The sequence below is a fragment of the Marmota monax genome, unplaced genomic scaffold (genome assembly GCF_021218885.2).
Source record: "Marmota monax isolate L192 unplaced genomic scaffold, Marmota_monax_Labrador192_F-V1.1 WCK01_AAM20220418_F8-fsc00220, whole genome shotgun sequence".
NCBI classification, from domain to species: Eukaryota; Metazoa; Chordata; class Mammalia; order Rodentia; family Sciuridae; genus Marmota; species Marmota monax.
The window spans coordinates 1976225-1999230 of NW_026693909.1; the positions used below are offsets into that span (position 1 = coordinate 1976225).

At 48.6% G+C, this 23006-nt stretch overlaps 1 protein-coding gene across 2 annotated transcripts in view; it reads right to left on the reverse strand.

The window, feature by feature from the left end:
- Positions 1-23006, reverse strand: part of Rptor (regulatory associated protein of MTOR complex 1) — a 339912-nt gene that overhangs the window by 237023 nt on the left and 79883 nt on the right. For both annotated transcript variants that reach the window (XM_046463332.2, XM_046463333.2), the window contains one exon: positions 22887-22969. In XM_046463332.2, coding sequence (XP_046319288.1) covers positions 22887-22969 — 83 coding nt within the window. The remainder of the gene's footprint in view (positions 1-22886; positions 22970-23006) is intronic.

The window sequence follows — 23006 nt, forward strand, 5'->3', positions numbered from 1 at the left end:
AGAATAAATGTCCTCCCTGCTGAGCTAGCCATGACTGTGGGAGGCCCGGGCTGAAGACCACCACACCAAGCCAGTACCTCCCCTTCTTGCTCTGGCCTCCACAGTGCAGAGCCAGCCAGCCCCAGTCTCGATGAGACTTGCAGAGGAGTCCATGGCTACCAAGATATGCAGCTCTGTGTGACAGGCTCTCAGTTCAGGGTCACACAAGTGTCCAAGGCCTGAGAAAGTTCCCTTGCCACACGTGCCACTTCATGTTCTATGACCTTTAACTAGATGTCTCTCTTTCCCTGAGTTCACGCTTATGCAAAGTTCCTCTGACCATCTGGCTGACCTTCCAAATGCTCTCAGCTCAGCCCGCGCCACAAGTGACCAGGCCAGAAACAGAGCCCTGGCAACTGCTGCCCTGTCACCTGCCCTCAGGAGGCTCCGTTCAGAGTCCATGGGAGGCCCTGACATGTCACCCAGGGGCACCCAAGGCTTGCTACACTTTCTCATGGAGCAGGGACCATATCTTTCTGCTGACGCCTTCCTAACTGACACCCATATCAACCAAGGCAGTGACTACCTATTCTGTAACTCACATCCCTGGGAAATTTTAGTTAAATTCCATTCAGCAGTCACCTGTATTCAGCCAGTGCCCATCTACCAGAACTTTCTGCATCAACAAAGTGGATAGAGAAAGTTACAAGTTTTCACTGACACAAGCCCCTTGCCCCACACTAAAACAAGGCTGGCTAGGCCACAGACATCCAGAATCACCTTGACTCTTAGGTGAGCTGGAGTACAGAGTCACTACCCATGCTAAGTCCCAGACAGTGAGCACATGTGGTGATAAAAGCACCAGGGAAGGACTGGCAAAGACAGACAAAAAGCCCAGTTTCAACTTGAAAATTAAACTAGCGACAGCACAGGAGCAGAGGCTGCTCCTTCACAGATGGCAGGGAGAAGGTGCAGAAGACACAACCCCAGGGCTGCACCACCACCTGACACAGAGGACTCGGGTCTTCTCCACCTGGGCCTCCTCCTCTGCTGCATCTTTCTGTTCTGCAGACCTCACCAGGCAAAGCCAGACACTGCGCCCGGCCTGCACACTGTGCAGAGGGAGCAACAGCAGGCTGTGTCTGGTCCCAGGTCCAGCCTCACCAGACACCATGGCCAAGGGAGTCTGAACTCAAAATTTTTGTGTATTAGAAAGAAAGTAATGAAAGCCAGGCACAGTGGTACACCTACTGTCCCTGCTACTCGGGGGGCGGAGGCAGGAGGGTGTCTGGAGCCCAGGAGTTTTGAGGGTAGCCTGGACAGCACAGCAAGACCCCATTACCAAAACAAACCAAAAAAATTACATAATCAAACTATCACATGGTGCCTCATAAGCATATTTAGTTTTTATTTTTATGTTAAAGTTAAATAAGTTTAAATTAAAAATTACTAGCAGCTTCACACAGGGGACGGCTAGAGAGCCTCACAGCTAGCTAACAGAGACAGAGAGCTTTCCCCACACCTCAACCTAGGCAGCAACCTAGAGATGAGCGCTGTCCTTACCCTCGTCACACAGATGGAGAAACCAAGGTGCAGGAGGGTCCCATGGCTGAGCAATGGGCTGGCCTACGCCCACCACGCTGCCACCACAACGGGTAGTGCCAAGGAGAAAGGACATTCTCTTATTCCAGAAAAGCCATCCACTGCTCTGTGCCCCCCCAGGGGGCGTGGCCTCACTGGCACTGAGAACCCTTCCCTGTTAGAGTCTGTAAACAAGTCAAGATAACACCTGGCATTTTGCCAGGGGAATGTTAGAGTTCATAAACAAGTCTGGATGGTGCCTGGCAAAATGCCAGAGGGAGTGGTTTGAGAAGTAACAAAAGCGAGCCATTAAGTGTAGAGATTCCTGATTGGTTGACTGATGTATCTAGTTTATGCTAATTAGATAAGCTGTGTGGAATGTATAAATACTGCTCCTGTCCTGCAATAAACGGCTCCTACTCCTGCTGTATCAATCTATACAAGTTCTTCGTCACCCCGGTTATTTTGCTGCAAATAAGCAGATCAAGTCAAGGCTTCAGCTACTTTTTCCAAATTTACAATACCAAACACCTGCAGGGGGAAACCCACAGGGCATGAATGGCAAAGTGGCAAAGATGAGCTGCAGCCACAGAGGCAGCATTTGGCCCTGTGGCCTCCAGTGTGGCACTCTGTCCAGAGTTGCTGGCCCTCCTCCAAAGTGCAGCTGTCCCCTGCTAACCTCCATGGCTCCCCAGTCCTGCCACAGGGAGACCCTCTCTCATACGCTTAGTCTGTACTGGGTCGTGGCCCAGACTCTTCATACTCAGAACCAATGCAGAAGGGACAAAGAAAATTCCTAAGCAGATCTCTTCTCTTCCAGTTAAGTGGCAGGACTGTAGAGAACGAAGCACCCAACTTCAGACAGGCTGGTGCCTAGGCCAGCATGCAGGTTCTCTTCTGTATCTACCCACCCTTGCCCAAATGAGAAGCTCCCATCTTTTTTTTTTTTTTTAATTCTATAAATAGCCTCATGTCACTGGGGTCTGCTTATACTGCCAATTTATGAGCTTTGGCACCAAATTATGAAAAAACTTTTATGTTTCTGGAGTTTCTGAATTCCAGTGATGGAGGTGGTAGTGTAGCTACATGGTAGAGCACATGCTTAGCCTACATGAGGCTCTGAGTTCAATCCCCAGCACCAAAAAGATGGTGGGGGAGATGTAAGTGAGGAACTGTACCTAACCCTCAATTCTACTTTTTGACAGCTCTTTCTGAATCCACATGAAAGTGCCACACTTTCTTAAGGGAAAGAATAGAGTCCTCCATACGTCTCCCTTCCTGCAAGGTGAGATGTACTTGCAATGGCTGGAGTCCCACAGCCACGCTGGCCAGCTTCTGCTACTCTGAAGATCTAGCATGCTCCCCCGAATGAATGCTTCTGGATAATCCTTCAGTGAGTGAACACACTCCAATTTTATTTACACTGCTGTTGTTTTTTCCCCTGTAATTCTCAGCAGAGCATTAAAGAGATCTTAGCATGACCATCAGGAAGAAAAAGAGAACAAGTTCTTCCACAGTATCTGAATCTGAACAGACTCCTTCATTACTAAGGAACTGCTCAAAAACCTATTTGATAGTATCAGCCCTTAAAAAAAAAAAAAAAGATAAATCTACTAATGATTATATTTTAAAAGACGCTATGGAGTCAATATAGAAATGAAAGCAATTATTGGAATTCAGCCAAGTATATTTAACACTCCAGCAGCTCCTTTGAACTTAACCCTACAGTTAGGAATTAGATAATGATGGCCTCCCTGACAGCCAGGGTCTCTGAAGCACATCACATCTTGCATGTTACTGTTCTGTTCCTGTGCTGTCAACCGTGAGTAGGTAATTTCACAGGCAAACAGAATAACTAAGGGCCAAAGAAGACAAGAAACCAAGACTGCCAGGTGTGGTGACCCATACCTGTAATCCCAGCGGCTCAGGAGGCTGAGAAAGGAGGATCGTGAGTTCAAAGCCAGCCTCAGCAATGGCAAGGCACTAAGCAACTCAGTGAGACCCTGTCTCTAAATAAAATACAAAATAGGGCTGGGAATGTGGCTCAGTGGTCCAGTGCCCACAAATTCAATCCCAGCACCCAAAAAAGTAAACAACACTAAAACTGTACACAGGGGTCCTGGAAGTGTGTCGGCTGCTAGAGTGGAGTTCACGGCCCCTCAAAACCTCACAGAGTCCTCCATGGGGACTTCTGAAACCATCCCCTTACATAAGCAGCCTCTTCAATACCTATTCTTTTCAAAGGGTTAAGCCACTTGGAGCTGCAGTCTCCTTGCCGGCATGGCTGAAAGGCACATGCACACATCGGGGGTCCAGGGAGGGAGAAAAGAAACCAATAATCAGAGAGTGTTGCAGGAACACCCTACACAGAGATGCACAAATCTCACTACCTAGAAACTGCAGGAGTCCCCTGCTCTGCGGGGGTGCCAGGACATGGCAGGGGCTCCACAGTCAGGGCCTCCTGTGCAGCAACAGAGGCCCAGGCACTAAGTAAAGGAAGGGCTGCAGGAGAGGTCAGAGAGGATGGGCCCAGAGAAGGCAGGTAGAACATGGATCCTGGGGGACAGCAGAAGTGGTCTTTTAGCCCCATGGCCAGAGGCCCTCTGGCTCAACATGGGGGCAACAGGGCCGAGTCAAGGCGGATAAGTCCAAGGTCACAGCCCTTTCTAGGTGGAGAGAGAAGAAACAGCAAGTGCTCCTCTGTAGGTGGGTCTGGCCCCTGACAGAGCAGACCCCGTGGCGGGGATGGTTCCTAAGAGAATCAGGTACACGAATGGGAAAAGGGGTGAGGCCAGTGACCGCAGCCCCAACAAACCCACAAGTGTAGTGTGCTACTTGTGCGTGTCCATGCACCACACACACAGCAGTTTGGAAGGCCGGGTGTGCCACATCTGGACACAGAGGCACCTAAGGTCTGAGCAAGAGCTGAGGACACATCCACAATCACACAGGTGACAACTTTCACCACCCCACTGCTCACTGCAGAGCAGGGAAACACGAAACCCAACACACACAAGAACTGCACAGCACACCAGAGAGACGCCTCAGGAAAAGAGAACGTGTAGGACAAGAGCCAGAGACTGCCGCAGCCATGCTCCTGAAGGAGTGCCCTTCAAAGTTTGGAAGACGAAAGCCTAAAGGCAAAGAACAGCAGGAAAGTGAGTCTGGAGGGCCTGCACCAGGCAGACCAAGGACAGGTGGAGACGAGAGGCCTGGTGAGGCCAGGCAGCAGCAGGAGGGGCAGGGACAGTCTCAAGCTGGTGCTCTATGCATGGTGGTTGCAAAAGAAGGCATTTTCAGGAAAACAGCCTTCGCGTGAAACCTGGGCTCCTGTCTCCAGGGGGCATCACTAAACAGGCCACCTCATCTGACAGATGAGGACCATGATTATAAGTCATTCTTTAGAGCCCTTCTAGACCTAAAGCCATCTAGTGAAGGGTTGAATTCCACTCAGACACAATGCATCTAAAACACCTAAGCAAAGTGACATGAGGCACTGTCAACAATCGTACAACCTGGGTAAAGAGGCAGGCCTAGAAAGGTACTCAGAGATCACAACCCTGTGACCTGGAGGAAGAAGGATAGACTCTGAGCAGCTATTGAACAGAGGTGAGGGAGGGCCATGCCAGTCTGAAGCCTGGTCAGCTGGTGTGAGCCACAGTACTGACCTTCCATGGAAGGGCTTGGGGTCAGCAGTACAGGGCAGAAACAGACCTCAGGTCACTTCAGGAATGACCTACTGTACCCAACAGGGACGTGGCTCAGGGACTGGCAGGCACCACGGGGCTACTGTGTAGAAAGGCCTGTGGCTGCAAGCGTTCTACAACTCAGGTCCCTTGGATGCCCGGGGGCAGAACTGGATATCAGAACAACTGAGCCAGGACAGCAGGCAGCCCCTGGACCGTGCCCACTGCAGGCACACACAGCACAGCAGCAGAGGCCTGGCTGCAACAGCCACTGAGGCAGCTAGACAGGTGCTGAGCTAACCTACAGCACTACCAGGCTGGGAGCCTCACTCCCCTATCAATATTCAATTTGTCATCCATAAACTACGGGACAGGGAGTGAAAACTTTAAGATAGTCATTCTTCTCTGAGATCAAGAAAAAAAGCACTTCCAAAGCTCGGCTCAAATGTGGAGAAGCCTGTCTGAGGATCGCCCTGTCTACAACCGCTCAGATGGAGCTCTGCCTCCATAACACCAAAACAATATTCTAGGAAGATACACAGCCAGGCCCAGCACCCAGCCAGACAGCAGAAAATGTGAAGCATTTTCTTTTGACAGAAGTCTTCATTTCCTCTTTCAAACAAAAGGAGGGAAGGAGGCACTGCGAGTTGCTTGCAAACCTTTAAAGAATGTGCAGAGAAAATCAGGAAGCTGTGAGTGATCCTGTGAGTACGCAGGCATGGGAAGGGCCAGCCCTTCCAACTCAGGTCACACCTACTGAGCCGGACAAGTCCTTCCTCCAGCAGCCAGAGCACAGCCCAGGAGGATGGCCAGGGCCGAGCTGGCTAAAGAATGAGCGCATGCCAAGGGGAAGGCCTGAAGAGCTAAGGCCACCTCCTATCAAAGGCCTTGGCGCAACACCGAGGTCTGCTGTGAACACAGATGGGTAGAACCTGGTCCTTGCAGCTTATGAATATGATGGAAACTGAACTCAGTGCTATATAAGGCTGCTCAGCTGCACAAGAGAATGGAGTTAGGAAGAACCTCGGAAATTATCAGGTGCAATTAGCAGCATGCAACAGGGACAGAGGCCAGTGTGTTTAGCAGGGCCACCCTTCCTCCCCAGCCTTCAAACATCCTGCACCAATGGGAATGGAAGGAGCTGAGCTGCCACAAGATCTGATATCTGCATGGGAGGACTAACCAGGGCAAACTGCCCCTCGAAGCACAGCCCCGTTCTTCATGACTTCCCGTGTCCGTGGCACCATGCTCCCACCTGCAGGCTCTCCTCGTGCTCTTCTGTGGGGAGTCCTTGAGGACTCCCCAGCAACCTGGGAGGTCAGCCTGTTTACCACCAGGAACCCAGTAACAAAAAGCCCCATTTTCATGCTCACAATTACACTGCTCGTTTCACCTTGATCTTCCGAATTGCCTCTGCGATCTTGCGCTGCAACAGCAATTAGTGTACAGCAAATGAAGGGGCCTCTGCATCTGTCCCAGGAAACCTGAAAGAATATTACAATTCCCTCTCATTCGTCAACAACCTGTTATCTCAGCCCAAGAGGCAGAGCCACACAAAGGTCGTGGGCTCAAGGACAAACTGAAGACAGAGAAGGGCTTGAGAAGAACAAGTTAGGCAGAAACGACCACAGAATAGCTTTTAAGTAAGAAGATAAGTGAGTCTGTCCATCTTAGTCCCAATGGACAAGAGAAATAAACCTTGAAAATTACATGAACCTGTAGGGAAGGAAACCCAGTCCTCATTTAACGCCTACTTAAGCATCTGCTCCTTATCCACACAGGCTATGGATACAGAGCGAGCCCTGGGGGCCTGGTCCTTGATGCCCCTCACTGGAGTGCCCCAACAGCCAAGACAGCAAGGACTTGGTGACACATCCCAGAGCTGCTTCCCCTACCAGTAGCTCTTCTTACTTTTTTCCCACTTTTTACTGGTGCATTATAGTTGTGCATAACGGTGGGATTCACGGTTACTTGTTTGTGCATGCACACAATACAGCAACACAATTTAGCTACATCATTCCCCCAACACTCTCCCTTTCCCTCCTCTCCTTCCTCCCCCTGGTCCCTGTCCTTTCCTCTACTGATCTCCCTTTAATTTTCATGAGTTCCAGCCGATTTCCTGCAAATGACCTAATTTCATTCTTCTTTGTAACCTAATAAAACTCCATTGTGGACAGAAACCACATTTTCTTTATCCATTCATCCATTGGTGGACACCTAGGCTAGCTCCACAGCTTGGCTGTTGTGAATTGTGCTGCTATAAACATGGGTATGTGAGTATCACTGTATGTAGTATGCGGACTTTCATTCTTTAGGATAAATACAAAGGAGTAGTACAGCTGGGTCGTATGTACCCAGAGGTTCCATGCTTAGTCTTCTGAGAAACCTCCATACTGATTTCCACAGTGGTTGTACTGATTTACAATCCCACCAACAGTGTCTTCTTTTGTATACTTGATGCTATATAGCCATTCTGACTGGAGTGAGATGAAATCTCAGGGTAGTTTAGATTTGCATTTCCTGATTGCTAAGAATGGTGAACACTGTTCTATATAATTGTTGGCCGCTTGTATTTCTTCTTTTGAGAAGTGTCGTTTTAGTTCATTTGCCCATTTATTAATTGGGTTGTTTGTTTTTCTGGTGTTAAGTTTTTGAGTTGTATATATATACATTCTGGTTGTCAATCTTCTGTCAGAAGAGTAGCAAGCAAAGATTTTATCCTATTCCATAGATTTCTGCTTCACATTTCTAATTGTTTCCTTTGCTGTGCAGAAGCTTTGTAACTGGATGCCATCCCATTTATTAGCTCTCGGCATTATTTCCTGAGCTTTAGGAGTGCTCTTGAGAGGGTCCTGGGCCTACATGCTGGAGTGCTGACCCTATATTTTCCTCCGGGAGTTGCATGGTTTCTGGTCTAATTCCTAGGTCTTTGCTCCATTTTGAGTTGACTTTTGTGCAGGGTGAGAGGCAAGGATCTGGTCTCATTCTTCCACTATGGATACCCGGCTTTCCCAGCACCATTTGTTAAAAGGCTGTCTTTTCTTCAGTGAATGTGTTTGGCACCTTTGTGAAGGAGCAGGTGACTGCACATTTGTTAAAAGGCTGTCTTGGGTTGGGGATACAGCTCAACTGGTAGAGTGCTTGCCTCGCATGCACAAGGCCCTGGGTTTGATCCCCAGCACCACAAACAAACACACACACACAGGCTGTCCTCTCTCCAGTGAATGTTTTTGCACCTTGGTCAGGATCAGAGGCTGCAATTATGTGGACTCATCTCTGTGTCTTCTATCTGTACCACTGAAGACCAACAGCTCTTCTGACTTGCTATATCCTCCCTTCCCTGCACACCTAGAAAGCAACAGGCTGTGCCAGGAAGATCCACTCACACCTATGGAGTAACCCAGCAGAGACTCTTCTATGTCCTGGCACATGGAGCTGGCTCTGGGAAAATCATGCCCCGGCCATAGAAAAGGCACTAGGCAAATAGCATGTGCCACCGTGCACTTCAGTGAGTGTACAGATGCCAAGTGTGACTGGCACAGTTACACAGCCTTCTCTAGGGACATGGTGTGAACATGGCCATGACCCTTTGGGGCCTCTCACTGTCCAAGATTATAGCCTGGGCTCTTTGATGGGGCACTGCTCTCAGCTCATCCTGTTGGCTCTGCCACTAAGGATCCCATCAGGCTCTGCTCCGCTGTGGCAAGGATCACATCTGGTTTTGCTCCCAGAGGTGGAAGCAAAGGATAACCTGATAGGCATTTATGGGATGGTGAGCATAGGAACAAAAGCCTGTTTCCTGATAAGGCTTGGGATTCTTTGCTAGTAGGAAGAGTCTCTAATTTCATATTCACAGCAATTAGCAAAGTATCATAATTTTGGCAAAGAATTCTTAAAATTTTGTTGGATTGAACTGGGTGGTGAAGACTGTCATCTCCTGCCCCTCCTGAATGCTGACCAGGGTTGTGACAGCACTTAGGACTCAGGGTGGCTGCACCTGAACTCACACTCCCCATGCTCTCAACAAGACACCAGTGATTAATCCCAGCACCTCTGCTAATCTCTATTTCCTTATGTCTTCAGCAGGCTTGGCAGAAAGGAGAAACAGTCTTCTCAAACTCTAGCAGGAGAGACAGAATAATATATATAATTTATTTTCACAAATTTGGAGAAAGGTAACCTTTTTAGGTAACACCAATTGACAAGTTTTTTTGTTTTTGTTTTTAATATTTCACACTAAAAAGACAGAAGAAATGGCTATTCTCAGGAGAGTCACTGAAGATAAGAATGTGTCCTCCCTCCTCAGCCTGCAGGTCCCCCTCAGGGGAAAGAAGGCAGGGAGACAGGCAGGCGGGTGGTCTAAAGGTCAGCGGACAAGCACATACTTCCCATAAGGGTTTTTCTAGAGCTGTTAATAGTTTATATCAGTTTTAAAACAAGAAGAGTGCTTAGGAGGCACCCCACAATGAGGCAGGGTCACAGGCTGGGAACCTCCCCTGTGCTCCTCAGGAACCCTCTCTGGCTCTGAAGAGCAGAAGCAGAGACACGCAGGGATGCGTATGAGGATGACAGGGAGCCTGGGGAACCCGCCTGTAGGCAACAGGGACACCCTTGATTGGCACTGCAGAAAGGCAACAGTTACCTGCTTCCTGACCTCCTTTCAAATACAATGCAGAGGAAAGAGAAAGCAGGGAGGGGAAATGTGGGTCCCCAGCTCAGGAACACATAGGGATTTTTTTTCTTTTGAAAGGCATCGTCAACTATCTGTTTAGACTCAAAATTTACAAAAGCATATTGTTCACCTTGTAAGAAAAATTCCAGCTCCTCCTGCAGAACCAAGGGCTCTACAAGTCACCTCAGGCGTTCTGCAGTTAACCCCTGTGGTTATAAATGTCCGTCTTCCAACTGAGCCACCTCCAGAGTGGAGCTCCTATGGAGACCCCTAGGTCTCCTCATTCCTAGCCCTCTCCAAGCCCTCTGAGGAAGATTCTGAGTGCTCAGGGCTTCTTGGAGACCAGGTAGGAGGGGAGGAGGCAGGAGAGGAGGGATAGGGAGAAGATAGTGGCTGTCCCCCCCAGCCCCCCAGCACTGAAGCAGAAAATGATTCTTTGGGGTTTGCTTCTGTTACTCAAACTGGGAACACAAGCAGACACCACTGGCATACTTGTGCTAGGCCCTGACTGTGGACTGGTGTTGCTACCAGGAAGGACAGAAAGGCCCCCTACCCCTGTCCTTTTTAGAGGCCACCAAGACTAGGCATGGTGGGAGGGAGACCCACAGTCTGCATCAACAGCCATGCAGGTGTTCTGCTTCTTGGCCATCGGCCACGCTGCACGGAGCATACTCCACTCTGCTGTCATTGGGGGTCCCCCGCAGAGCTGTGGAAGCTGGGGAGACCAAGGCAGCCCAGACAAACCTCCACACAGGACTATGCAAAGTGCACTGTGTACAAGCAGGCGGCAGGTCCCAGGCACCCTACAGAAAAGCAGGGAGGCTGCAGCCCAGTCCCCCAAGGCCTCCAGAAGACAGGAGGCTATGAACAGGGTGGGCCCCGGAGCTTTGAAGACATAAGTCACTTCTGTTTCTGAAGGCAGTCAGGGTAAAGCAACTATTTGGTCACCTCCTGAGCCAGACACCCATGTATATGCTCCCACTGTGCGCTGAGGCCCTTGCAAGAACTCTACCGTGAGGTGAGAGTAAGTTGCCAGCTCACCTAAGCATTCATCTAAAGTCAACCCAACATCGCTGACGTTCATGTTTCCACGCCTCCAGCAGAGGGGGAGAAACTGCTCCTGGGCAATGCCTGCTTGGCAGAGAACAGGGTGCCTCTTGGCATTCTCTTCCCAACTTGGAGCTGCCTGCACAGGGTTCCTGGAGACACACGCTGACCTGCAGCCCCAAGCCCAGTTACTCAAGAGGACGCAGACATATGCCCACATGGTGTCTTACCCAACACGTACAGCAGCCTGATTCACAACAGCCAAAATGTGTGTCTGCAGGAAAATGGAGACACAGTCTGGTTCATTGGACAACAAAGCCACTTGGCAGTAAAGAGAAGCAAATCACCCACATAGGTGACAGCATGAAGGGCGTTCAAAGACACTATGTGGCCGCAAAGAGCCAAGTAGAAAGCAGCCAGCAAATGCTCATCTGCCCAAAGCCCAAGGACAGGTCAGACCTGTCCAGAGACGAAGGGCTTCCAGAAGGTGGGAAGCCTTGGCCAGGAGGCACTGCCTAGGAAAGGCAGGAGGGCGCCTTCTGGAGGCCAGAATGTTCTTTATCTTGTTTTCAGTGTATTAAACAGAATTGCACAACTGCCAAACTCAAACCAAATGCTTAAGGTCTGTGCAGTCCACTGCAGTACGTGACACCTGAACACGGCTGGAAAAAGCGTGCAGACGGCTACTGGAACCCCGCTCAGCCAGGACCCATACCGAAAGTAAGACATGTGAAGAGACATGGAGTACATAAACAGAAAGTAGAACAGACCTGGTGCAAGTCCAGCCCTGTTGTCCTGACTATGGGCCTGAGGACCTGGTGTACAGCACTGTGCATCTCTGATGCACAAGGCAGAGCCACACACCATTGGATGCTCAGCATCACTGACCACAGCCATGGCATCAGGGCCATGAACACAGGGCCTGTGCTGGGGAACCAGGAGCCCTATGAACTACCTGACAACCAACAGGCGTATCCATGCACCTTCTGAAACCCATGGCAAATGGCAGGGAAAGAGACAGACCCCTCTCCCACAGGAACACAGCCTCTATGGTGCTGAGCCAGGAACACATGAAAAAATCCTCAGGAGCAAACTCAGGAAGAAGCAGGCCCCAGCCATGGTGGCAAAAGCCCAGTACAATTCGGTACTCTCCCAGTCAGAGTTCCACCAGGGAAGTGGCCACAGTGAGGTAGGGCTGGCCAGGAGTGCACTCTGGTCTGTGTGGCCCCTTGCCTCCTCTGAGGGCCTGAGAGGCTCCTCAGCCTGCTGCCCCTCCTTCCCTGACTGACACCTAGAGGGAATCCTGTGTGCCCCACCATCACCCCTGGTGCTATGATCCAGAACCACCCTCCCCTCCCCACTCACCCAGGACCCATACAGAACATGAGAACAAGTCTCTTCAAATAGCCCCCAAATGCTAGCACACCAAGTGGGCCACAGCCCAGCCCGACCATCCGCCATCTCCACTCCTGAGTGTGGGCCCAGGGTTGACGCACATAAGGCAGCACAAAGGAGAAGCCTGAGTGGGTGCGTGAGCAGTGAGCACTGGCTAAAGAGGATGAGCAGGGGACACAGGGCGAGGAGAGGCAGAGAGTGGGATGCAAGGCAGGGAAGGAAAACACACCCATGAGAGGCCGGGGGGTGCAGGAGGGAGAAGTGGCCGGGCCAGAGCTCAGATGCGGCCCTGTTTTTACTTGCTTTCAGTAGGTGAAGAACAGAAACATGGCGATCCTTATAGGAAGGATGATTTGCGGTGGTGTTTGGGGGCATATAAAAAGGAAATGGAAAATGAGGGCGCGGGTGGCTGGGAGGCAAAGAGGGTTCCGGGAAGAGCTGTAGGAGAGTCTAAGGTATCATCAGCTCATCACAGAGCTCCAAGCTGTCCCGTCTCTGCTCCTGTAAAGGTGCGGCTGTGATTTCCACTATACAGTCTGCTTCCTCAGAGAACGTAAGGCGTCAGGGACTGCCTGCTGCGCCGGTGTTTTATGTATCACTGTGGGGGAGATGTTCAACTGGAAGCTGAGGCGGACACTCGATAGAGTGACGGTGAGCTGGGAGGCCATCTAGTGTTCTCACTCTTGACCCACGCAAGGGGAAAGCTGAGAGGCTTCTCTCCCTGGTGTTCAGGAGCCCACTCTGCTGGGCCAGCTTCCCCCCTTGGAGCTTGGGTTTGCATGTCATTCAGGGCACTCTGTGCGCCCGACTGTGGGTAGTGTGGCTTTGTGTTCTGGGGGTCTTTGCGGCTCTTCCACATTATAGACTCCCATCTGCAGGTTCGGATGCTGTCACTGGCACTGCACAATCAGGACTCAGAGTCCCTCCACAGGTGGGCCTCACGGCCAGCTGTCATGGCACTGAGTTTACATGGCATGAGCCATGATGACTACAGCAAAGGCATCAGCAGCCAGGGGCAGAGACGCACACCTGTGGATCCCAGCTAGGTGGGAAGCTGAAGTAGGAGAATTGCAAGTTCCAGGCCAGCCTGGGCAACTTAGATCCTTTCTCAAAATAAAAAAGGCTGGAGGTGCAGCTCAGTGGTAGAGCATCCCTGGGTTCAAGCACCAGTATAGGGGCGGACTTCCTACTTTCACCCTACTTACAAAGTCTATTTTACAAAACATCCTCCTGTCCTTGTAAAGCCTCCAAGTCCTACTCAGAGTCCACCAGCTCAAACCCTTCGCGACGAGGATCCACAGAAGGCATGTTCAAATCACAGAAGGGTCCCTAGTCAACCTCTTTCTCTATCTACCTCCGTTTAAAATGCAAAGAATTCATACCAGCTGACCAAATAGAAGCACACTCAAAGTTAAATAAGCAACATAGAGCTAGGAAAAGAAAAGGATTTCTAATCTTCAAAAATGACACAAACTCTGAGCGAAACTGAGTTAAAATGCCCATGACAAGCTCTGCTGTTTTCATCTTGATATTGGTAAACAAAGTAAAAGGGAACAGGCTGCCACATGGGGCCCTCCTGCTCCATCCACTGGGCCTCTTGAGCTAGCACAGGCCTCACAGGGCAATGCCAACCACGGAATAACTCAGCATGGACTTCTAACCACAGCCTCCATGTCCTGGAGAAGGGTCAGGAAGGAAGGCAAGAAATGCAAAGAAGACAGGCAGGCCCCACACTGAAGCCGCCCAGCCTACCATGCCGCATCCTGGCACAGAGGCAAGAAAGAGTGTAAAAGCAGTGGAATAGTACACACAGAAGTCCCAACCTGAGGCCTCTGCCTTGTCGTCCCCTTCCTTCTCTAAGATGACATGGGAGGGACAGATGTTTTAAGTCACTTGCCTATTATACAAGTAAAACATAATCAGGATTTTTAAATGTAAGGTATATGGCACTCACCCCAGAATAATCATAGTTTATTCCGGGGTCAGATTCTGAAGTCAGAATAGAAGATTCAAAACAAATTTTGACCCATCAACACAAGACATCAAGAGATGAGCAGAAACTGAGAAAGACCAAGGACAGCACTGGCTCCGCTCTCCCCTCCCACAGTCACTGCAGGGGACCTGAGTGAGCAGAAAGGCAGGCTACCAAGCTACCTGCTAAGAGCCACAGCCAAGTAATATGATGCATGGCATTTTTGGTTGAAAGGTGACGCCAGCAAGCCATTGAGATGATAGGATTATGTTAAGATCTGCATTCATATGGTTATTGGACTCCTGCTGTCCACCTCCGGCCTGCTATGGGACTCCTGGAGAGTTCCCATTGGTCGGGGAAGTGTGGTAGGAGGGAATTCCGGAGGAGGGACTTCCTGTTGGGGTCCGGGAGAATGCCGCTTGGGTCAGTCGGCAATCTTCCCGGGAGCATACGGGGCATTGGCGGCAGTTTCAAAAATAAAGTTTGTTCCTGCTTGAGTGGCTCGTGATTTTGTGCCCAGCCAGACTGTGGCAGCTACCACTCTACCTACTTGCCTATCATCCTATCGTCCACCAATCCTTCCACCCATCCACAGGTTTACCGAGCTACATACCACCTACTCTATCCACCTAGCCATCCATCTACCTACCCTTCATCCATCCAACTACCCGCCCATCCAGACACAGACAGACACAGACACACACACACAGAGACACACACACACACACACACACACTAATTTGATAAGCAGAAAGAGTTGACGTCTATCAGTTTTATATACATACATGAAGAAAGCTGAACAATTTTTTTTCTTTTGTACCTTGCTTGTTGGACTTCTTGCCATCACCGAAGTTAAGACTCAGAAAATTTGAAAAGTTTTGGAAAGAGGAGTAGAAGAACCCCTTGAGAACATTCTCAACTTCTGTTTACTGAGTTACTCTTAATTTTGAGTTACTTCCTTTTCTGGGGTTAATTATTGTCATTTATATTTTCCTAGAAGTTATATATCTCATACAGATTTTCCAACTTATTTGCAAAGTTCTATAAAACATTCCTTTATGGCTCTTTAATCTCCTTAAATCTTGCATTATTTCTCTTTAGTTATCAAAGTTTCTCCTTGGATTCTTTTGGTAGGTAAAGATTTTGTCTATAAAACAAAATTTATAACGAAAACTCCCACATAAAGATGGAATGCGGTTTCTTTTCAGCAGCCATCTAGAGGTTCTGGAAGTAGGTAGTACTGATGGTTGTGCTAAAACTAAAAGCCACTGCACTATACAATTATTTTTAAGAATCCTACACCATGTGTCACCAACATGTACATCCTTTTTTTTTTTTTTTTTTTTTTTTTTAAGTTGTAGATGTTTGGGGGCTGGGGTTGTAGCTCAGTGGTACAGCGCTTGCCTGGCATGTGTGGGGCCCTGGTTTCGATCCTCAGCGCCACATATAAATAAATAAAATAAAAGATCTATTTTTAAAAAAAAGTTGTAGATGTACACAATGCCTTTATTTTATTTACTTTTATGTGGTGCTGAGGATGGAACCTAGTGCCTCACTCATGCTAGGCAAGTGTTCTACCGCTGAGCCCCAGCCCCAGCCCAACAAGTACATCCTGATGCTTCCGAGGGAGGTATGCAGAAGCCTTGGTGAACACCCAGAGGTAAACATTTGACACCTGGGTCCCTGCAGAAGGCAAACATCATGAAGCTTCTAAGGGGTTGACCCTCCAGTCCACTACCAGTTACCCCTGCTTCAGCACTTCCTCATTTGGCTGCAGTGTGATCTTATGACTCCTCTTGGTAGCACACAATAAGCATATGGGGCACAAATCAGCCTCCCAAAACGTTTCTCACTTCTGCCTCCTGTCAGCACCTCCAGACCTGGCCCTGGCACCTCCTGTCCTTCAGGGCCATTTACCCATCACTCCAGACCACAGCCCCCAGGTTCACTAGAGGCCCAGCTGCAGTTCAGTGCTCAGACTGACAGAACGGGGTCCTGCACACAGACCACTCCCTTGATAAAAGGAACAGGAAGAGAAGGCCTTGCTAAGGACAGAACTAAGCCCTATTTCAAGCCAGCAACAGTGTGCATAAAGGAGTTTGATTAGCAGAGGAGGGGTAGGAAGCAGATGCCCAGGGAGAAGGATGACGTGGGACACAAAAGGTGGTAAAGGCAAGAAAGCAGTTCTCTTGGGCAGAATGTTCTGGAGTGGCAGTGGGCACCTCTCATCTTGACAGTGAGAAAAGGAACACTGGGAAGCAAGGGTCTGCCACTGCCACCTGGGCCCCTCCTGGTGCAAACACACTAGTCACTTGCTCTCCCCACTAACCTTCAATTTACATTTGCAAATCTTAAAAGGTCCAGTAGTACTGTGCCAAAGTGACATTTCTAGGAAGTAGCAAAGCCCAAAGTGAACATGTCCATGTCTGGCCATAGCTGCTACTCCATTACCCACCTCCCATGCCAGCACAGCAGCAGAAAAGACCCCCACACTGGGGAGCTCCCTGTCAGGCAAAGGCACATGCCAAGAAAGGGCAGGGTGCAAATGCTCACAGCTCAGCACGGCTGTGGGCCTGGAAGAAGGAGGCCACCAACTGAACCAGCTGAGAACAGTTCTGTTGATGCACCACTAAAAACAGCACGAAATTCTAAGTGGACAGTCATGAGCCCTGCCAGCTGCCCTAGAGCACAAGAGTCCAACAAAGAGTGGCAAAGAGGTGCGTCTTCCCAGAACAGCTTAAGGGACTGACATCACAGAGCGTTCACGTTGCCCTACAGGCCAGGCACTCTCCGGACAGTACAAAAGGAGTCCTTCTTTTCTTCTGTTTTAAAATGTGTATGGTTGTTTTAAAGAATTTACAGGTGGTGTCACTAAGCTGCTGAATGGTGACTGAGACACACCTGCACGCTCTCCTAGAAGGCAGCAGGAGGGGTTCCTGCAGAGTCTGGTATAAACTGGTTTTCAGAATGTAAGCTCTTCTTCCAGGAGGCTGCTCCTACCACAGCCTCTGGGGACCCGGCAAGACAGGAAGCGCGTGGGCAGAGCTGACTAAGAAGGCTCCCGGCTCAAGAGCATAACTCAGAATCCTCCCTGAACACAATGCGTGGAAAAGCTGCCAGGCGAGAAGGGTGGAAGAGAGGACAGAAGATGAATGAAAGATGGAGCATGATTAAGGCCAGAGCAAAATTACAAAGGAATGGTTGTCACCAGTACGGTTCTTCACATCTGGGCAGGAAGAGCTAAAGAGAGCAGTCAAAACATAATGGTTAACCCCAAGACAGCCACAAGTCAAGTCTACACGGTCATGCAAACTTCAGAAGAACAGGATGCCAAGTGCTGCGCGCCGCTCCTGAACTGTGTCAACCATGAGCCATCTACCCACAGCTCTGCCTCTGGCTAGGATTCCTCATTTGCAATTTGTCACAAAAAGCAAACAGGTGCATGAAGCCCAACCTCAAACCTCAGAGAAGGAAAACCAGGCTGGCAGGCAAAAGGAGGGAGAGCTGGCCAGGGCTGTCAGCCAGACCAGGTAGACAATGCTGTGACACCATCTTGGCAGCACATCAGGGGATGACACCCACACAGGAGCGCACTCGCCAGCTGAGCTGTACTGTCAGTTTGGACTAATGTTAATGCGCCTGTCCCAAGCAGAAGGTACTGTAGAGTGACAGTGCACACTGGAATGCCGCCCAAGTCCTACAGAACCCGTCCTTAGCTTCTTCCTACATTATCCATACCTGACTCTGAAAATCCTAAGAAAAGAGAGAACTCAATTACGGGTCTTTACTGCACCCTGTATAAAATTTAATCCAGAACACTGGGATAGGGGGATGGAGCCAAGTAGGAGAGCTAGTGATACTGATAGCTACTGCTCCGCCCCTACTCCTGCCTCCAGAGCAGGTACCCAGGACCTGTGGATCTCGGGAAAGATGATCAGCCCAGGGAAAGCAGGAATCTAAGAGACCCCCACCAGCAGTCTCCAGGGCCCAGTCAGGACTGGGCTGAGAGCACGCCTTCCTAACCCTGGCTCTCTGTTCCTCATTTAGCAGCCACTGATCCCTCCTCTAGCCTGGGCAGGTCCAGCAATCACTTCACTGCAGGGGGAGAGTGGGAAAGCCTAGACTCCAGCTGTCCTTAACTACCACCCCATGGTAATACAGAATTCCATACAAACACCAGGTTCTGCCAACAACTCCTACCCAAAACCCAAAGGACAAGCCTGGAAATGCCCAAAATGGAAATGAGAGTGTGGGTGCCCAGCCTTCCCGGGAGCCTCAGTTCATTCCATGAGGCTCAAGAAGTATGTGAACAACTCCACACTGAGGGAGGAGGGCTGCTCATACACTGGACCCAACGGTAGTTTCTACTCTAGTGCTTTGTTGGAGAGATTTTTCTCTGCTTGGCATAAGGATCTGAAAAACCCATATTTATCTAGTAGGAAAATAAAACTTTCATTCCTTGACCACAAATCATCTCACAGATCCAGGAAGAACGATAAACTGAAGAGAAGCTAAAATCTGAAACCTGTTCAGTGTAATCCACCTGTTCAGTGTCATCTCAGGTATATGACCCCTAAGAATTGCTGGGCATCTCAATAGGCACTCAAGTGGACAGTCAGTGCCTGCAGACCCTGCAGCTACTGCAGAGGAAGGGCTGCCTTCACCACTCATGGCTGGTCAAGAAGAGCAGGGCTCCAAAGCAAAGGGCTTCACGACCAAAGTGTCTTGCTTCTTTGATGGACACAGGGACTTGCTGGTGGCCACCTCAGATACTCAGATACCTGCCCACAGTGGAAGTGTCACTTCCTTGGTAAATGATAACTATCCCATGTGAATGTAAAGTTTTTTTAGTTGTTTTGTTGTTGTTTTTGTTCTTTTTTGTAATAAGGCACTTAACCACTGAGCCACATCCCCAGCCCTTTTAATTCTTTACTTTGAGACAGAGTCTCGCTAAGTTGCTGAGGCTAGCCTGAAACATGAGATCCTTCTGCCTCAGCCTCCAGAGTCGCTGGGGTTATAGGTTTGCGCCACCATCACCCTGCTCAGCATGAACTTGTTTTTAAGCCATCAGAAAAATGAAACTCACCCGAGCAGAAGCGTGAGGCCTTCTGCTCCTGCTTTTGAAGAAAGAAGACCTAGTGAGGGGGCTTCTTCCTGTTGGCCACAACCCCCAAGAGTTTGTTGGACAAACTCTTAAAAGGATAAGTTCTTCACTGTATACGCCCAGCTTTATGAGCTCCTACTCCCAGCTCCCAATAAAACTTTTGCTTGAGGCTCATGATGAAATGAGGGAGGTTTTACTGCAGAATTTTCAGCTGAAACAACAGTTGGCATTTTTCCTTCAATCTTCTGCAGAACACAAATTTATGTACCTAAAGGTAATAAGGCAAAGTCTTAAATTTAACAGAAGAAATATTTTACCAGTGGTAAACTGATAAGTTATTTAGAAAAGGGCTCAATCAGCCAGGCAAGGAAATCAGGGCCAGATAGAGTCTGGCAGCCTTCCAAAATAAATATAATCGCTATGGTTCCTCTAAATTTCCTCCTGAACCCAAATCATCCTTATCAAAAATATCTGATTTTGAATATTCATAGCTAAAAATGTAAGAGGAAAGAAGTCTGAGCATCCTAGAACAAGTAAGGAAATCATCCATCTGCAGGGCAATGCCCAGGGGCGCTAGGAGGCTTCCCAGTATGTCTCCTGCACCTCCTGGAAAGGAGCTGTGTTGAGGTCAACAGGCCCCCTTTCTGCTCCCACACACGGCAGTGTGGAGGCGGGCACCAATTTCAGCAAACATTAATGAAAATGACCTTATTGCAAATTGCCCGACCTTTGTGAGTCTTGCAATAAAGCACAGAGAAAGAGAAAACCAGATCAATGGGTCTTTACATCAAAGGTTTAGGAAATTTAATAACGTCCCATTGTTTTGTTGCAGATGGCACATCAACCTCTCTTTATTACTGCAGAAACTCAAAAGCCCTGCAGAGTACAATAAAGCAGTGCGTGTTTAGCTTTGCAATGTTTCAAAGGACCCTGATTTACACTGGGATCAAACACCTTGTGCCCCATGCAGGAGCCTGGTAATCGCCTCTTGTCTGGTGCAACCCTGTCAGGCAACAGGAGCAGCACTGATGGATGCCAGGCCGGCCTTGCTGTCTTCTGCAACCCACATGAAATCCTATGAATGGAGGAGTGTGCCTCGTGCAGCAGGGCAGGCACTGTCCTCACCAGGTGCTCGTGGCACAGCCCCATGTTTCACTGGGGGTGACAAAGGGGACTTCAACCTTAGGCTTGTTTCTGAAATAGACAGGTGTTAAAACGGTTTGTAGTGGGAAATTTTAAAACATTTTTAGCATACTTACAAACAAATGCTAAATAGTAAGTATGCACGGTTGTGCTTTGGCTTGCTGAATGCAGGAATGGATGCAGGGAAAACCCTACTTGGTTGGTATGCACAGCTTTTTGCTAGGCTGCAGCCAATACTTCATTCAGATTCCACTTTTTGAACCAACTCTTGGAGGAATCCCACCTGCGCTGGCAACTGAAACCTCTTTCTAAACATTCTAAAATCTTGAAATAGCCTCCATCTTACTGATCCTTCAAACTCTCGCCTTTTCAAAAAACCAGATTGCAGCTCCAACAGAGCTGCTCACTTGAACCAATTTCCCACCTGAGGACCTCACCCTCTAGATCTGTGTCCACTGTCCCAGAGTGGCTATGCCTCTATCCCATCTGACATATGATTCCACCTGCTATCTCTGTCCAGCATCCCTTCTATATACAGTGTGCCTTGTCTTACACCACAAGGCCTCCTCCAAATGCCAGGGAAGAAAGTTGCTCTTAGACAGAAACTCAGAATTTAAAAAAAAAATAACAATAGGTCCTCCTCCAGAAGATTCCATTTGCCAGCTGGACCATCTGACACCTGCCAAGCTAAACTAATGATAAGGCTAGCAGTAATCAAATCTTAGTAGTCCAAAACACTGTGGATCATACCAAATTAAATAAACATTGACATCCTGAAATATCAAACATGTATGTTACGAAAAACTACCTTTTCTTGTGAAGTAAGCCTTTAAAAGGAAGAAAGTAATAAAAACAACAAAGAACAATGGGAAGACCTGAATGTATCTGGTTACATAGATCCAAAATTACACTCTATCTTAGATAAACAAATATACCCAGCAAAACACAATCACAGAAAGTAAAAACCAGGAGCTGCCAGAAGCAGCTGAGTCAGAAAGGGCTTTCTTTACATTCATACAATGCTAGCAGCTTCCAACTTTGGTACTCTGACCCACTCTCCCTCAAGTGCAGTCTCATCTTGCTGAGATGCTCCAAGAAGCTTTTCTCACTGAAATACTAAGCATCTCAACTATCTTTAAAGGAATGCACACCATTTAAATCCCTCCTGTCCTCATCCAACCCCTAAAATGGGCTATATTCTCAAGAAAAGGGCTATAGAATTTCTCTAGAAACCATCAAGAGGCAACGGATTTGAGAGAGAAGAAAGCAAACGCTTTAGGCACATATCAAAATGAGCATTGAGAATCTGCCTTCTAAAAACTAAAAGTCCATTATTATTGACTTGACCACAGGAAATGCAAAGCACAAAAGCATAGGACTGTTTGCTAATAATGAGTCACCTGGCCACCAGAGCTAGAGCAGGAATGACAGCAGGCCCTGTTATTTGAAGAATGTGAATGGTAGATAAGAAACCCCTATATTCCAGATTTGTGGAATAAACATCCACCAATCAAAGACATAGCAGGCAAGTGTTAAGCAGGCTCTATAAGTCTATTGTTTCCAGGAGGCTCACAGCCCCCAACCTAGGGGGGTGGGTTTGAAACCCAGTTGGGGTGCACAGCCAGGCCCCCTTCTTCCCAACACTCCTGGCAGGTGATTCCAGAATCACGCCCTGCCACAAGCATCCCAAGTTTCTGATTTCCTAAGAAGTTTATGAAGTCCTCAAACCAGGTAATGAGAAAGGACAAAGAAATAGGTCTTTGGGTAGTTTACAAATAACCACGATCTTAAAGGCAATTAAACACAGTTACATTCTGTGCTGCTTTTCTTTAAAAAAAAAAAAAAAAAAACTGTAAGATATAAGCAACTAAAACACACTAATTGGTAGCTAGCCTGCCTTCTGAATCAAAGACTAAGCATATGATAGGTGTCAGCCTTTAACGTTGGGTGCTTTTTCCACGTATCTAAAAACTGAAGACTGGAAGGATAGCGCTACCTGGTTACGGAAACTACATTTCCTGTGCAAAATAAAAACCTTGATTTAAGAGTAATATAAAGGATATTTTCTCTTCTAAATATTTAGGGGAGGGGGATTACACAAAATAGTCTACGCCAAGCATGACTCAGCGACATGTGCGCCGCCGTCAGAAACCACACCAAAGCACACCAGCAGGCAACAGTGCCAGGCAGGCCTGCAAGGAGGTGCCGTCCCTGGAGAGTCTTGCTTGGATTCAAAGATGGCTTGAGACCAAGCAATTGAAGTTTCCTTGTAAGAAAGAAAAGGAAGAACAAATACAGCAGACTTACCCTCGGCTGCCAGTTCTCATACTGCTTCTGTAAATTTGCACCGATGGTTTCCAGAGCTTTCTGAGGACCCATTGACAAAGGATCTGCGGGAGCAATGAAAAGGAGAAAGTTCTTTAACAG